Source organism: Macaca nemestrina, chromosome 7 (assembly GCF_043159975.1).
Source record: "Macaca nemestrina isolate mMacNem1 chromosome 7, mMacNem.hap1, whole genome shotgun sequence".
Lineage (NCBI taxonomy): Eukaryota > Metazoa > Chordata > Mammalia > Primates > Cercopithecidae > Macaca > Macaca nemestrina.
This window is the reverse complement of record NC_092131.1, coordinates 132552395-132568639: the sequence shown is the minus strand read 5'-3', so window position 1 is coordinate 132568639 and position 16245 is coordinate 132552395. Positions and strand designations below refer to the sequence as shown.

The following is a 16245-nucleotide window of genomic DNA, read 5'->3' as shown; positions in this document are numbered from 1 at the left end:
AGCATGACTGTGTTGAAGAATAAGAAAATGTTGTTAATTATACATCAAGTACGTAGCTTACTATCAAAAGACCTTTCATCACTCTAATTTAGCAGGGAGGAACAGGTTAAGTCTGAACCTAGGGCAGCTTTCTAGATACTATGACTTAAGGGCTGCTGTAAGACCATACCTGGGCAAATAGAATTATTTTATTAACCTAACTCTGAATCTAAAATTCTCACCAGTAAGGTAAAGGCACTGCTTCTCCAGAATTTTGCATTAAAATATATAGCTAGAATCCTATGAGAGATGGGAAAAGGAAACCATCCGGTGGACCCATCAATATACCAGTGCAGTCTGGTTACCTAATTAATCAAGTGTCATCTCTGGAAGGAGGTTTCAAGTCTTCAGAACAAGACAATATGTAGATGCTTTTTCTCTGGACTTACACTGAACTCCTAGTCTATTACATACTGTTTTTCATTGTCTTTAAAACCTGGGGCAGTAAGAGTTCCTTGTGGATACAATTAATATGCTTTGGAATTTGCTTTTCAAACAGAAACCCAAATTGAATTTGACTTTAAAGTATATCACTTTAAAGTATATCACAACAGAGGAAAGGGCTTAATATGTTTTGAGATTTCTTGGTTTGGGATTTACTTTCCTCATTTTGTTATAAAGTGATTTTAAGATCTTAATTTTTTTTTTTTTTTTTTTTTTTTTTTTTTTTTTTTTTTTTTTTTTTTTTTGAGACGGAGTCTCGCTCTGTCGCCCAGGCTGGAGTGCAGTGGACGGATCTCAGCTCACTGCAAGCTCCGCCTCCCGGGTTCGGGCCATTCTCCTGTCTCAGCCTCCTGAGTAGCTGGGACTACAGGCGCCCGCCACCTCGCCCGGCTAGTTTTTTGTATTTTTTAGTAGAGACGGGGTTTCACCGTGTTAGCCAGGATGGTCTCGATCTCCTGACCTAGTGATCTGCCCGTCTCGGCCTCCCAAAGTGCTGGGATTACAGGCTTGAGCCACCGCGCCCGGCCATTAAGATCTTAATATTTTAAAATCTGTATTGAAATAAGCTTTTAACTAAACTTAATATATATTTTTTTGCTCTGAAAAGAAGTTTGTGCTCACTTGGTGACCATGTGGATGTTTTCGGACTCCTACAGACCAAAGGATTATAGCCCACCCATGTCTGTGAAGTTAATGGTGTGTTTATTCATCAAGTTGGAAATTGGAATTTACATATCTGATGCAGGAGTTTTTTTCCTTTGTTTTTACTACTTATATAATTTTTTATAATATCTTTTTCTCTTCTTTTGAGACAGCATCTCACTCTGTCACCCAGGCCTAGAGTGTAGTGACACTGTCATGGCTCACTGCAGTCTCGATCTCCCAGGCTCCACCATGCTCAGCTAATTCTTTTTAATTTATTTTTTGTAAAGACAGTGTCTCACTGTGTTGTCCAGGCTTATCTCAAATTCCTGGACTCAAGCAGTCCTCCCGCCTTAGGCTCCCAAAGTGCTGGAATTACAGACATGAGGCACCGTGCCTGGCCAATATCCTTACCAAATGTTTAGAAGAGAGAAGCGACCAGATTCACCTACATTTTTACCACCTCAATATAATTATTATTATTTTTGTATTTTCTCTGGAGGGCTTTGTACTTAGACATGTATTTTAGCATAATCATAATGACATTTACTATACAGTGATTCAGGACAGTAATAGAGATTTCAAAGATATTCAGAGTCAAACCTTTTTTTCCGGCAATTTTTTAAACGCATAAAATTAATAGATGCCTAAATTCTAAAATAAAAAAGTAAAAAGTACCCATGACCACCATTAATATTTTGACTTTTTCCCCCAATCTTTTTGTTGTTGTAGAAATATATCTTTTATTTTATTTTATTTTGTTTTTAACTTTTAAGTTCAGGGGCACATGTGCAGCTTTGTTATATAGGTAACCTCATGTCATGGAGATTTGTTTTACAGATTATTTTGTCACCTAGGTATTAAGCCTAGAACCCATCAGTTATTTTTCTGATCCTCACCCACCACCTACCCTCCACCCTCCAGTAGGCCCCAGTGTGTGTTGTTCCCCTCTATGTGTCCATGTGCTTTCATCATTTAGCTCCCACTTAGAAGTGAGAACCACACAGTATTTAGTTTTCTGTTCCTGCATTGGTTTGCTAAGGATAATGGCCCCTAGCTCCGTCCATATTTCTACAAAGAACGTGATTTCTTTCTTTTTATGGCTGCATACTAGAAATGCATCTTTTAAAAAAATTCAGATCATACTGTATGGTCAGTTTTTATTCTGGTATTTTCTACTTAACATGACTATTTCCTCTCACTGAATATTTATTGAACATTTTAATAACTAGTATTTGTAGTCAAGACATGCCATGATATATGTAATGTATGAGACCCTGCTCTTTAGTTGTACACTTAGGTCATTCCCAGGTTTTTTATGGTTCTTTTTTTTTTTGAGATGGAGTCTCGGTCTGTTGCCCAGGCTGGAATGCAGTGGCGCGATCTCGGCTCACTGCAAGCTCCGCCTCCTGGGTTCACGCCGTTCTCCTGCCTCAGCCTCCCAAGTAGCTGGGACTACAGGCGCCTGCTACCATGCTGAGCTAATTTTTTGTATTTTTAGTAGAGACAGGATTTCACCGTGTTAGCCAGGATGGTCTCTATCTCCTGACCTCGTGATCCGCCTGCCTCGGCCTCCCAAAGTGCTGGGATTACAGGCATGAGCCACCACGCCCGGCCCTTATGTTTTTTAATTAATGTTTTATTTTTAATTTTTGTGGGTACATAGTAGGTGTATGTATTTATGGGGTATATTAGATATTTTTATATAGGCATGCAATGTATAATAATAATCACATCAAGGTTAATGGCATATCCATCACCTCAAACATTTATCCTTTATTTGTGTTACAAACAATCCAGTAATATTCTTTTAGTTATTTTTAAATGTATAATAAATTAAGATCGAGTGAATGAAATCTTGTATTTGGTAGCACAAAGGGTAACTACATTTCCATTTCTTTGCTATTATAAATGTTGCAGATTTTCATTGTTAATTTTTATTTGCTATTTTAATTTTATTCTCATTGTAGTGTATTCCTATTCTGAGAATATAATTAACTGCAATGTCAGATAACCTGCCAAACCTTTGTACTCTTTTGCCAGCCGTTTTCCAGAAAGGTGGAACTTGCTCCTACTTCCAGTAGCAGAGTATGAGGGTGTCATTTTCACCCAACTCTTGCCATCATGGAACATTGTTTTTCTGTCTGTTGGTTACAAAGGGATATTATAATTTTCTCTCTTTAACAACTAGTGAGGTCAGATATCTTTTTCTTATACTTTTTGCCATATTTTCATGTTCTTTACCCCTTTTTCTCATGTGGTAAGTGGAGTTTTTAAAAAATGTATTTGTGTGAACTTATGTAGTAAGGGTAGCAATACTCATGTATATGTTAAAGATATTTCTTCAATTTGGTTGTCTTTTCATTTTACATATGATTTGTTGGTTTTAGAAGTTTTTAGTTCCATTTATTGAACTTATGGGGTTTTTTTGGATCTTTGTGCCTCTTCGTTTTATGCTTAGAAAGGCACTTGCCATACCACATTATGATCAGCTTTTCACTTTTAATTTCTCTGACAGTTTTATGGTTTCATTTTTTTACATTTAACTTCTTTAGTTCTGCTAAATTGATTTATATTTTGGCAAATGGTACAAAGTCACAGCCTAATTTTAAACGTTTTTCCCCAATATGTATTGAATCATCTCTTTTCCCACTGATTTTGATGGAATATTCGTCATTACACTAAATTTAGGAGTACTAGAATGAGTTTCTGGGCTGCTGTTTGGTTTCATTGATCAGTCTCAGTTCTTGTGCTAGTTGCACATTATTGTAGTCACCAGTCATCTTTAATGAGGTTGTATAAACTACCTTTTATTTTAATTACAGAGAGGATCCCCCTCTTGGAGGAAAGATACAAATGTTAAAAAGCTTATCTGTAGCCTACCTAATTCCATAAACATTGTTTTGAATATACAACAAAACACTTAAAATTCTGTAGATTCCCAGTCTCTGCTGTGGTCATCAGATTCTTATTAATTTTAGAACTACAGATAGTAGTTTATCTCTCAATACATACGTGATTCAGCAATACAATATTATATAAATGTAGGATTTGTAGCTCCTATGTAAGAAATTACTAAGATATGGCCAGGCGCAGTGGCTCAAGCCTGTAATCCCAGCACTTTGGTAGGTCGAGGCAGGCGGATCACGAGGTCAGGAGATCGAGAACATCCTGGCTAACACAGTGAAACCCTGTCTGCACTAAAAAATACAAAAAACTAGCCGGGCGAGGTGGTGGGCGCCTGTAGTTGCAGCTACTCGGGAGGCTGAGGCAGGAGAGTGGCGTAAACCTGGGAGGCGGAGCTTGCAGTGAGCTGAGATCTGGCCACTGCACTCTAGCCTGGGCGACAGAGCAAGACTCCGTCTCAAAAAAAAAAAAAAAGAAAAAAAAAAAGAAATTACTAAGATAAACACTAATACCAAACATTTAAAAGTTGTGCTTAGAACCTTACAAAAGGTAATCCATTAATGAATTATTTCAAGAATCTGTGGTGAAATATACAAACGAAATTCGTGTTTTAAAAAACACTTCTTAAGAATTACATTTTAATAGGAAAGATATGAAAAAGGATTTCAAGCTGTTTATATTTTAAATTGCCAAGTCACAGCTGGCTTTTTTTTTTTTTTTTTTTTTTGAGACAGAGTCTTGCTCCATCATCCAGGCTGGAGTGCAGTGGTGCCACTTTGGCTCACTGCAACCCCCGAGTCCTGGGTTCAAGCGATTCTCCTGTCTCAGCCTCCCAAGTAGCTGGGATTACAGGCACCCGCCACCACTCCCAGCTAACTTTTTGTATTTTAGTAGAGATGGGGTTTCACCGTGTTGCCCAAGCTGGTCTAAAACTCCTGAGCTCAGGCAATCCACCCATCTCAGCCTCCCAAAGTGCTAGGATTACAGGCGTGAGCTACCGTGCCCAGCCACAACCGGCTTTTTAAGCAAATACATTAACCATCAGATGACATACCTAATTAGTAGACCACACTTTGACATTGGAGGGAAAGATGAGTATGTAGTAACTTGATAAGTATAAATGTTTAAGAAAATTTCAGGATTAATATTGAAAATAGAACTGTGGTGACATTAACTATATGCATCTAAATTGTGCAGAATTCGAATGTATGAAACAGGATTATGAAACGTGACATCTATAGCCATGAGCAAGAGTAACACACATAAAAAACAAGTCCTTAAAAGGTAATTTGTAGCATTGCACTATTTGTTAACAAATAATGAATGAGAGTGAAAGAATACTTAATTTTTGTTTTTCACATCTGGTTAATTTGGTACTAGATCTGGTCAGTATGAGAACAGTATTATGAGGAAGCCCACAACTTCCTGATAATCCTGTAAGATTCCCCAGAAGTAAATCAGTGAGGAGTGGTATTAGGAATAGGCTTGTAAATGTCTTGATATGATTATTCATTTTGTTTCTCTATTTTATAGGTGTGCCATTATCTACACAATGGGGACCTCAAGGCTATTTCTATCCAATCCAGATTGCACAGTATGGGTTAAGTCATTACAGCAAGAATCTAACTGAGAAACCTCCTCACATAGAGGTATATGAAACAGCAGAAGACAGAGACAAAAACAACAAGCCTAATGACTGGACTGTGCCAAAGGGCTGCTTTATGGCTAATGTGGCTGATAAGTCTAGATTCACCAATGTCAAACAGTTTATTGCACCAGGTAAGTTATGTGTTATATGTGCCTGCTAATTTTATGTTGGTTTATGGGACCCTGATATTCCCTTAAAATTTTAATATGGTTTAAAAAACACATAAGCAGACCCTTTATGTTACATATATAAAGCAACAAATGGTGTCACCCCAGTGAAATCTCTAAAAAAGATAGAGCTAAAAAGTCAAGGTTATAAAAAGGAATATTTACTATGTAAAGAGCCAAGCCATAGATTGAATGGTAAGGTCCGGGTTACTGCACAGTGTATACCTGCCTCCAGGGGTCTATATCCAATAGGAAAGAAGTTCCTCCATTTAGTATTTCAGTACAGTATAGTTTAATTTTTAAACTTTTGCAGTAAATAGAATGGTTTTAAGGAGATAGCCATCCTTTCCTTTGCCTACCCTTTGCCAATAGCTTTTAATTTTTTCAGGATAATATAGCATTACCAAAGAGGCCTGTTTCCCATATTGGAATTTGTTAATGTAGTAGATTATCTCAAACTTCATGTAAAGCCATTTTCATTAATAAAATAATTTACAAAATCAAATTAACTTTATGCAGCATTTCCCCTTTTACTAAGACAGTCTCATTAATTAGAATCTAATGCATTTTCCTGCACTAATCAATATCAATGAGAATTAATGAGTCCATTACTTAAGAAGACAATGAAATAATTTTAGCACCTCAGGCTAATTCTCTATGGGGGAATGTTGTCAAGTACAGAACTTATTCCACCCTCCCACCAATCTTGCCGTTGGTAAATGAAAAGAGAGGAAAGGTTATAAGACCTCTTCTGTATTCTCTTCTTCTTCTTCATTGATGACTGTGTAATTTATAGACACTGAAAGCCACAATACAAACCTACTCATTCTAGATAGCCTTAAGTAATGAATTTATGAGTACTGAATGCAGTGCAAATAATAGATGACCTTTAATTTTTGTTCTGTGACTAGAACTCCTTTTTTCCCATGGCACTCTGTGATATTCTGGTACACAGAGCATCTTTGCTTATTGTAAACAGCAGGTTTGGCTGAATGAGAAAGTACAACTGAATGTTTAAGAATATTTAGGTTGTGATACCTAAGAGGTTATTGCAACAGGAAATGATTAGACTATGCAAAAGAACTTTTGGGTGCACTCAAGAAACTTATTTTTGTACCAGTTAATAATGGTTGTCTGGATTAGGGTGGAATCAGCAGCCCTCACCTTGATCTCCTTGAGTGTTTAGAAGGTTTTCTAGGACAGTCTTTTGAACTCTGTCCTGTTTAGAGCAACAGATTTCATTGTGCACTTTTGGGTGCTCTGAGTAATACAAAAGATAGGTTCCCACATCTTAAGTGAGGGATCTTCACCTTAGCCCCTCATTCTGTAGCCAGTAGCTGGAGATAAAACTACTTCCTAAGATGATTTTAAGCATATAGAGGAGAGAACTCTGTCTCTAACAGCCAGTCTGTGAGTGGGACACAGCTATTCTAAGTTGGAACTCCCTGTTGGTGGAAGCGTGCTAGCTGGGAATGGAATTCTGTGTGTGCATGTACAGGTTGAGTATCCCTTATCTGAAATGCTTGGGACTAGAAGTGTTTCAGATTTTGGAATATTTACATATACATAAATATCCTGAGGATGGGACTGAAGTCTAAACACAAAATTCTTTTATATTTCATATGCTATACACATAGCCTGAGGGTAACTTCTTATAATATTTTTAATAATATATGCCACCCATCATGAGGGAAGATGTGGAATTTTCCACTTGTGGCATCATGTTAGCATTCAAAAAGTTTTGGATTTTGGAGCATTTCAGATTTCGGAGTTTTGAACTAAGGATGCTGCACCTCCAGTTGCATACTATAAGAGTATGAGAGAAGGTGAGTTGGAGATACGTGGGAGTTACTGCTCAGAACAGAGTGGAGGAAGGGAATCAAAGAGGTGAGACTATTTTATTGAAGCATAGGTATGAGAAAGGAGAGTTTTTAGAGGATATAGACCTCATGGGAGATAAATTCAGAGAATCACCATTAAGAGGAAATTGGAACTTGTACATAAAAGCATTTTGCATAAAAGCAAATATAAAAGAATTTTGTGTTTAGACTTCAGTCCCATCCCCAGGATATTTATGTATATGTAAATATTCCAAAATCTGAAACACTTCTAGTCCCATAAAAGCATAGGCCCAAGTGAGGTGAGATCCTGGAGGACCACAAGCTGAATGCTGTTGGCCTTTTTTTTTCTCTTTCTTGGCCTTGAATTTTTTTTCTGAAAGGGGATAAAATCAAATATGGGTAAAGAGTCATATAATAGGTTCTGCAGCATATTTTTGTTGTTTATTTGCTTATTTGTTGAGTAATGTTTTCCTTTTTCTAATTTTAAAATTGAATGAATTGAAACTTTAGGCCTGTCCTACTCTATCAAATTAAATTAGCTTTCCCTTTCCTCAAGCACACTTTTCATTTGATTTCCATGACCTCACTTTTTCCTATCTCTGTAGCCATTCTTGCTCAGGCTTCTTGGGAGCTTCTCTTCTTCTGCCTGATTCTTCTTTCTCTCGGTGTTTCTCAAGATTTTGAGTAGGGCCTCTGCTCATGCTACATAGTCAATCTGTTGATTAAATGAATGGATTGATAACAGTTTTTGTTGGATATGAAACAGTGATTTAAAGGCTCTTCTTTTTTTCCCCAGCTTTATTGAGGTATAACTGGCAAACGTATACAATGTGATGCCTTGATATACACAGATATTGTGAAATGATTACCATAATTAAATTAGTTAACACATCCATCACCTCATAGTTACCTTTCTTTGTGTGGTGGTGGTGAGAACATTTAAGAGATATTTTAGCACATTTCAGGCATACAGTACAGTAAACTGTAGTCACCATGCTGTACATTAGACCCCTAGAACTTATTCGTCTTATATCTGAAGTTTGTACCCTTTGATCAACATCTCCCCATTTTTCCCACCCCCCAGCCCAACAACCACCATTCTACTTTCCTGTGAGTTCATTTGTTTGGGGGTCCACATATAAGTGAGATCATACAGTATCTTTCTCTGACTTGTCACACGTAGCATAATGCCTTCAGGGTTCATCTATGTGGTCACAAATGGCAGGATTTCCTTCTTTGTTATGGCTAATATTCTATTCTATATGTATGTGTGTGTATGCACACACACACATATACACCATGTTTTCTTTGTTTATCCATACTAGACACTTAGGTTGCTCCCATGCCTTGGCTATTGTGAATAATGCTGCAAAGAACACAGGAGTACAGATATCTCTCTTTTTGAGATAATTGATTTCATTTCCTTGGAGTATATACCAGGAAGTGGGATTGATGGATCATTGGTAGTTCTATTTTTGATTTTTTGAGGAACCTCCATTCTGTTTCCTAATGACTATGCCAATTTACTTTCCCACCCAAAGTGCACAAGGGTTCCCCTTTCTCCACATCGTCACCAGTACTTCTTATCTCTTCCCTTTTTGATGATAGTCATCCCAACAGGTGTAAGGTGATGATATATCATTGTGGTTTTGCTTTGCATTTATTTCCTTGGTGATTAATGATGTTGAGCACCTTTTTAATATACCTTTTGGCCACTCATATATCTTCTTTGAAAAAGTGCCTATTCAGATCATTTGCTTATTTTTTAATCAGATTTTTTTTTTTTGCTATTTATATAAGTTCCTGATAGATTTTGGATATTAGCCTCTTATAAGATATATGCTTGTACCTATTCTCTCCTGTTCTATAGGTTGCTTTTCATTTTGTTGATTGTTTCCCTTGCTGTGCAAAAGCTTTTCAGTTTGATGTCGTCCCACTTGTTTGCTTGTGCCCCTTTTGCTTGTACATTTGATGTCAAATCTAAACAATCATTGCTAAGACCAATGTCAAAAGTATTCTTAAATGTTGATCATCCTTTATTGCCTAAAGTGCATGTATATGTGTCACATATACCAAAAATAAACAGTTACGGTAACTCCTGGGAATAACTGGTCAGGAGAGGATGGGTCATGGGCTTCAAACAATAAAAAAACAAAACTTTCTATTAGATTTGAAGGAGGAATCTTCAGATAGCCTAGTACTTCCAGTAGAGCTCAGAACCTTACCTGGTACATTGCCAAACTGGTGGCCACCATCCCATTTGCTCCCATTCAGATCCTCCTGAATGATGCCAGGAGGTTATTTAACCTCCTCTGTGTATCTATAAAATGGGAATTAAACGATTTGTAAGATTGTTGTGAAGATTATAATTGTTGGTTGGTTAATTTGAGGATTGTGACTTCTGTCACTTCTCCTGGATGACTCAGTAACCCCCTCTGCTGGTGTTACAGTCTTCGGGAAATTAATACATTGGCTTTTTAAAAGATTACATCCCTTGACATTGTTCATTACTGAGTTCTTTGGACTGGTTTGTCATATGAAGACATAAGGTGACTGATTAAACCATGTCATTTCATTACATTTGTGTAAATAAAATTGAAATTCTGGGAGGAAATGGGTACTCTTTTCAGCTTCTGAAATTCTGGGAGAAAATGGGTACTCTTCCAGCTTCTTCACACTTGGACTTCTAAAGATGGGTCATTGTTATCCACTTTGGCCAGAATAGATGTCATAGTTAATAATCCCATCTGATGAGAATGAAAAAATAAGTAGCACTCAAGATAGTCTGCTCCACTGAATATAATTTAATCTTGAGTGGTTCATAAGTCAATTCAGAATTCTACAATGTTTCAGGGACATTGTCCTGAACTTCAGATCCCATTTTACTATAGATGCAGAAAAATGCTAGTTAAGAGAGAGAGTACATGTTGACATTTTGCCAGATAAAATGGATTTTTTACTGTATTAGAAGTTTACTTCTGACATCATTTTTTCTGTTAAGTTACTCAGAGCATTGTTTGATGCATAAGTCTATGAGGATGTTCTCATTCTTGATACAACTTTCAGAATTGTCTGTTCCATCCAATGAAGTAATTAAGAGCCTTGGGCCAAATATAACCATACTGCTAGAGTCCAGTGTTACAAGAGTTAAATGATCAATTCAAGATACTGATGCCCTCCAAGTATACACTATCATCAGTTCACATTTATTTTTCCCTTTTTCTTTTTTTTTTAAGAGACAGAGTCTTGTTCTGTCACCCAGAATGAGAGTGGTGTGATCATAGCTCACTTCAGCCTCAAACTCCTGGGCTCAAGCAATCCTCCCACCTTAGCCTCCCAAGTACCTAGGACTATAGACACATGCCACTGCACTTGGCTATTTTATTGTATTTTTTGTAGAGTTAGGGTTTTGCTTTCTTGGCCAGACTGGTCTCAAGCTCCTCACTTCAAGCAGTCCTTCTGCCTTGGCCTCCCAAACTGCTGAGTGTGACCAGTTGTGCCCAGCCCAGTTTACATTTCTGATCTTTGCTCCTGGTGACACACTAAAGATTTTTTCAAGGATTCTGCAAAGCAGAGATCTGCTTCTATGGCTGTGTCTAAGAGAAGCTTTCTATTGAATATTCTTATAAGAATACCATCTCCAATATCATTTGTCTTTTTCACAGTCTGAACCTGAGTCCAGGAAACCTGGATTCTAGTCACTGCTCTACCACTAATTAGCTTTTGGCATTGGGCAAACCATTTAACCTTGCAAAGTCTACATATCTTCACCTCTAAAATGGAGATGTAATATAATTCCTGCCCTACCAGCTTCAGAAGATTAGGTATCAAATGAGATAATACATGTGAATGCATTTTGGACATTTAAGCTGTGGAAAGATCAAGATATTAAGATTTTCCTTTAATATTTTTAAATTTGTACTACATATATTTTTGTTGTTCTTATTCTTGCTGCTGCTGCTGCTATTTTAATATGCTCAGTTTCTTGGTAGATCTAAATCAGCAGTATTCAAAAAGTCATCTTTCTGGGAATTAACCATCATTAATAACTATAAATATTCAAGAGAAATTTGCTCTTTAATAATTTGTCAGATAAAACAGCTTTAACTATTTTTTTAGCCTCTGAAGCCAGTGGCTTTGGAATAATAACCATCATTTATTACTATATTCTACTCCATTGTCTTTTTAAAAATCCTCACAATTACCCTGCAAAGTAATATTATCTCTATTTAACATGTGAAGAAACTGAGGCTCAAAGAAACTGCATCTTGCCAGACTTCTCAAAGCTAGTGGTTGAACAAAAATTCAAATCTGAGGTTTTTAAACTCCAAAGCCTGTGCTTTACCCTGCCCACTCCACCATTCTCTCACTTTTTGTTGTATACGTGAGCCCATTGCTTAATTTCCAGAAATTTTGTTAGCACTTCTAGCAAGTATGTGAAAGCAAATCTATCATTTTCGAAATCAAATTAATAATGTGTTGTGGAGCGAGACCAGGCAACCCGGGTTCAAGTCTTGTACCTTGGGCAAGTTACTTCCTTGTGTCTCAGCTCCTCATCCATAAAGTAGGAACAGTAATAGCACCTACCCTTGTAATTATTCAGGGGATTAAATGAGTAAATAGATGTAAAGCCCTTAGAACATAGTAAGTACATATTAAATGCTAAATAATTTAAAATTCATGTATAATAACCATTTCTTCTAGCTTCTTTCTTGCAATATTATGTGCTGAGCCAGCTTTTGGCTTTTTCTTTTTTTCCTGTTTGCAGAATAGGTATACTAGAATAGTCATTGATTTTACTGATCAGCTAGTATTAGATTTAGAAAAGGCAGTTTTGATCTACAGTACCTTAGCCATTTACTCTTAATCCTCTACTATAAACTAGACAGGGCAAAAGGTAAGAGCTTTGATCTGATGCTCACAAGCCATCATGAACTCACCAATTCTTTCATTTGTTTTTGGTTAATTTAGTAAAAAATAAAATTACAAATGATCTGATACTGAAAATATTTAAGGGTTAATTTTGTGTGGTCAGGGTTTTCAAGGATGAATTGCAATTTGATTTCAAATACAAAAGTGCTTTTCTTCTAACCAGTCTGTTGGTATATTCTCCCCTGCAGAAACCAGTGAAGGTGTATCCTTGCAACTGGGAAACACGAAAGATTTTATTATTTCATTCGACCTCAAGTTCTTGACAAATGGAAGCGTGTCCGTGGTTCTAGAGACCACAGAAAAGAATCAGCTCTTCACTATACATTATGTCTCAAATGCTCAGCTAATTGCTTTTAAAGAAAGAGATATATACTATGGCATTGGGCCCAGAACTTCATGGAGCACAGTTACCAGGGACCTGGTCACTGACCTCAGGAAAGGAGTGGGTCTTTCAAACACAAAAGCTGTCAAGCCAACCAAAATAATGCCCAAGAAGGTGGTTAGGTTGATTGCAAAAGGTAAGGGATTCCTCGACAACATTACCATCTCTACCACAGCCCACATGGCTGCATTTTTTGCTGCTAGTGATTGGCTAGTAAGGAACCAGGATGAGAAAGGTGGCTGGCCAATTATGGTGACCCGTAAGTTAGGGGAAGGGTTCAAGTCTTTAGAGCCAGGATGGTATTCTGCCATGGCGCAAGGGCAAGCCATTTCTACATTAGTCAGGGCCTATCTGTTAACAAAAGACCATATATTCCTCAATTCAGCTTTAAGGGCAACAGCCCCTTATAAGTTTCTGTCTGAGCAGCATGGAGTTAAAGCTGTGTTTATGAATAAACATGACTGGTATGAAGAATATCCAACCACACCTAGCTCTTTTGTTTTAAATGGCTTTATGTATTCTTTAATTGGGCTGTATGACTTAAAAGAAACTGCAGGGGAAAAACTCGGAAAAGAAGCAAGGTCCTTGTATGAGCGTGGCATGGAATCTCTTAAAGCCATGCTGCCCTTGTATGACACTGGCTCAGGAACCATCTATGACCTCCGTCACTTCATGCTTGGCATCGCTCCTAACCTGGCTCGCTGGGACTATCATACCACCCACATCAATCAGTTGCAGCTACTCAGTACCATTGATGAGTCCCCGATCTTCAAAGAATTTGTCAAGAGGTGGAAAAGCTACCTTAAAGGCAGCAGGGCAAAGCACAACTAGAGCTCACAACCAAAATTATACTTCAGCCTCTGCCGTACACAGAAACTACAGGCTCTGTCTCAGGAGAGCATAGGCACATTTTAAAAGGTTATGTACTAGGTTTTTGTGGATTCTATCAAAGTGATAAGTGATCCTTAAAACCAGCCTTCTAAAATAATTGCATTCCATGGGTTGGGTATTTAGACATGTAGGTGGCATTTAGAACACAGTGTTTAATCAATGGGCTGAACAAAGATGTTTCACTTTGCCTTGCCCATCACCCTATACAGTTTCGCAGATAGTCTAGTCACTCTTTGTGAGAAAGATAATGGTAAGTAGTTGCTACTGGCCAACTGTCTAGCACTTACCTGAAAACTTAGTATGGAGCTCTTTTAAAATGTGATTATTTATATTTATGTTGAAAGCAGACTTTAAAAAAATAATGTGCTGTAATACAGTAAATATGTACTTGTAGCCTGGATAGCAGACTGTGTTCAACTTTTTAAAAAGATGTTTCATTTCTATAGATTAATTTCTTGGGAGCAAATGAGTATTTGTTGCATTTGTTCAATTTGTTGTATATGGTGAATATTTAATTATGGTTTTCTTGAAATGTGTAAATTAAAAACACAACCAGTGTTCAGGCTTCACAGTTATATAATGTAAGCACAACTAAAATGAAACCTGTTGACTGCACAAGAAATTACAAAAATGTTTCTGTTTTGAAACTTGATCTACAATCAGTAAAAGTTTGATAATCAGTGTATCCCTCCCCAACCCCCATTGGGACAGTTTCTTTTTGTCACTATCTAGAATTTTGTATTTTATTTCAGACTATACCTTGGAGTTTTGTATATTTTGAGAGAGATATTTTTGGGACATTATTTCGGAAACTTATTACAAATCTAAATTTGGAAAGGAGCTAGTAGCTTTAAGGCCACCACCATATTTTATTTTTTTAGGATTTTTCCCCCTTTAAATAAAAATATTAGATCAAATACTACATACAAGAATCATAGCAAAGTTTTTTTTTTCCTACCAAGATCATTCTTGATCATCAGCTTCCCAAACTAGTGAGTCTGTGCATCATTGGTTTTTTTTTTATTTAATTTTAGGTTATTCTAGCTATTAGATAGAAGAGATGTTACTGCATTTATGTGTAATCAGATCTTTATTTAGGTATATATATTCTCCTATACCGCACATAAATAGATTTCAGAGCCCCCATACAATGGGCAGTGTCTGCTATAGGGCTTCAGGCATTAAATAAAACCGAGGGATGTTGATTTTGCTGTGACAGTACACTAAATCAATAGTATATCTTATAGAGTTTGAAAATATGATACCCTACACTTTCAGGGGACCGAGTCTGACAAACACAATGCATTTATCTGTGACCTGTATCAAGTGCACATTTAGGAGCCAGGTAGGTTACCTGCTTACACACTATATTTTAATTGAATTCAAACTACCAAGCACTACTTAGAAACTGGAAAACATATATATATATATATGTTAGCATCAAAGAGGGCAGAAGCAAAGAAGATACAGATCTGCACTGAAGACATTAAACTGACCATAGAAAAGTAAGCTTGAACTCCCAATTGATGTGACCACACTCTTCTTAATTTTGCTCACAATAAAAACACTTGAGTTATTAGGCTTACCCCTAGCTTTTGATCTTTGCATTTCATATATGTTAGATGTCTCAACAAGAATATCTGGTCTCCCCTAATTTTTATTCCCAGTGCCGATGTGCAAAATAAACTTTCTCCAATCTGGGAACCTTTCTTACTTCCCCATATTTGTTATTATTAAGAATGGTTCATACGTCTGCTGTGTTTGCATACTGGTCTTCAGATTATGAGACTCGATGATAACAGTATGGTACTGCTTCTGTGACAAATACCGTGCCTTAACAATGTGGCTGTCCTTTTCCACTGAAGAAGGAAAGACTTTTTGATCTAGAAATAGCGTTGTGATTTCCTTGCTGTTGGTTTTACACTGCCTTCCACATTGCAACAGCAACTCGATTTGTCTTGTGATGCCAGAATTTGCTAAGAGGAGGAGTTGAGCCTATAGCAGCATTGTCAGTACAGACCAGTGGTTCTCAAACTTTAAAATGCCTCAGCATCACTTGGGCGCTTATTGAAATGCAGATCCCAGAGTCAGTAAATCTGCCTGTGAAGTCTGATAGTCTGCATTTGTAATGAGCATTCAGGTGATTCTGACGCAGGGGAGCTGGGGGCATACGGGGAGGAACACTGCCCTACACTATCCATTGCATTTTTGCCTCTAAAGAGCTACAGAATTTTCTAGGGTTTTAAATTATGTAAAATGTTTACTTATTCTGAGCTTAGAATGGGGAGGGTATTTTTAAATTTTATTATTTTGTTTCTTTAAATTTTTCTTTGCTTTAAGATTATAGGTATT

The 16245-nt window shown here is 37.0% G+C and overlaps 1 protein-coding gene across 3 annotated transcripts in view; it reads left to right on the top strand.

Annotated features, from left to right (window-relative positions):
* LOC105487892 (glucuronic acid epimerase) overlaps nucleotides 1-15443 on the top strand; it is a 121442-nt gene extending 105999 nt beyond the window's left edge. For 2 of the 3 annotated variants that reach the window (XM_011751523.3, XM_071101138.1), the window contains exons 4-5: nucleotides 5566-5811; nucleotides 12809-15443. In XM_011751523.3, the coding sequence (XP_011749825.2) occupies nucleotides 5566-5811; nucleotides 12809-13833 (1271 nt within the window). In that variant the 3' untranslated portion in view covers nucleotides 13834-15443. Of the gene's footprint in view, nucleotides 1-4899; nucleotides 5317-5565; nucleotides 5812-12808 lie in introns of those variants that run through there. The other variant, XM_071101140.1, reaches the window with a different exon arrangement.
* The last annotated feature ends 802 nt before the right edge of the window (nucleotides 15444-16245 follow it).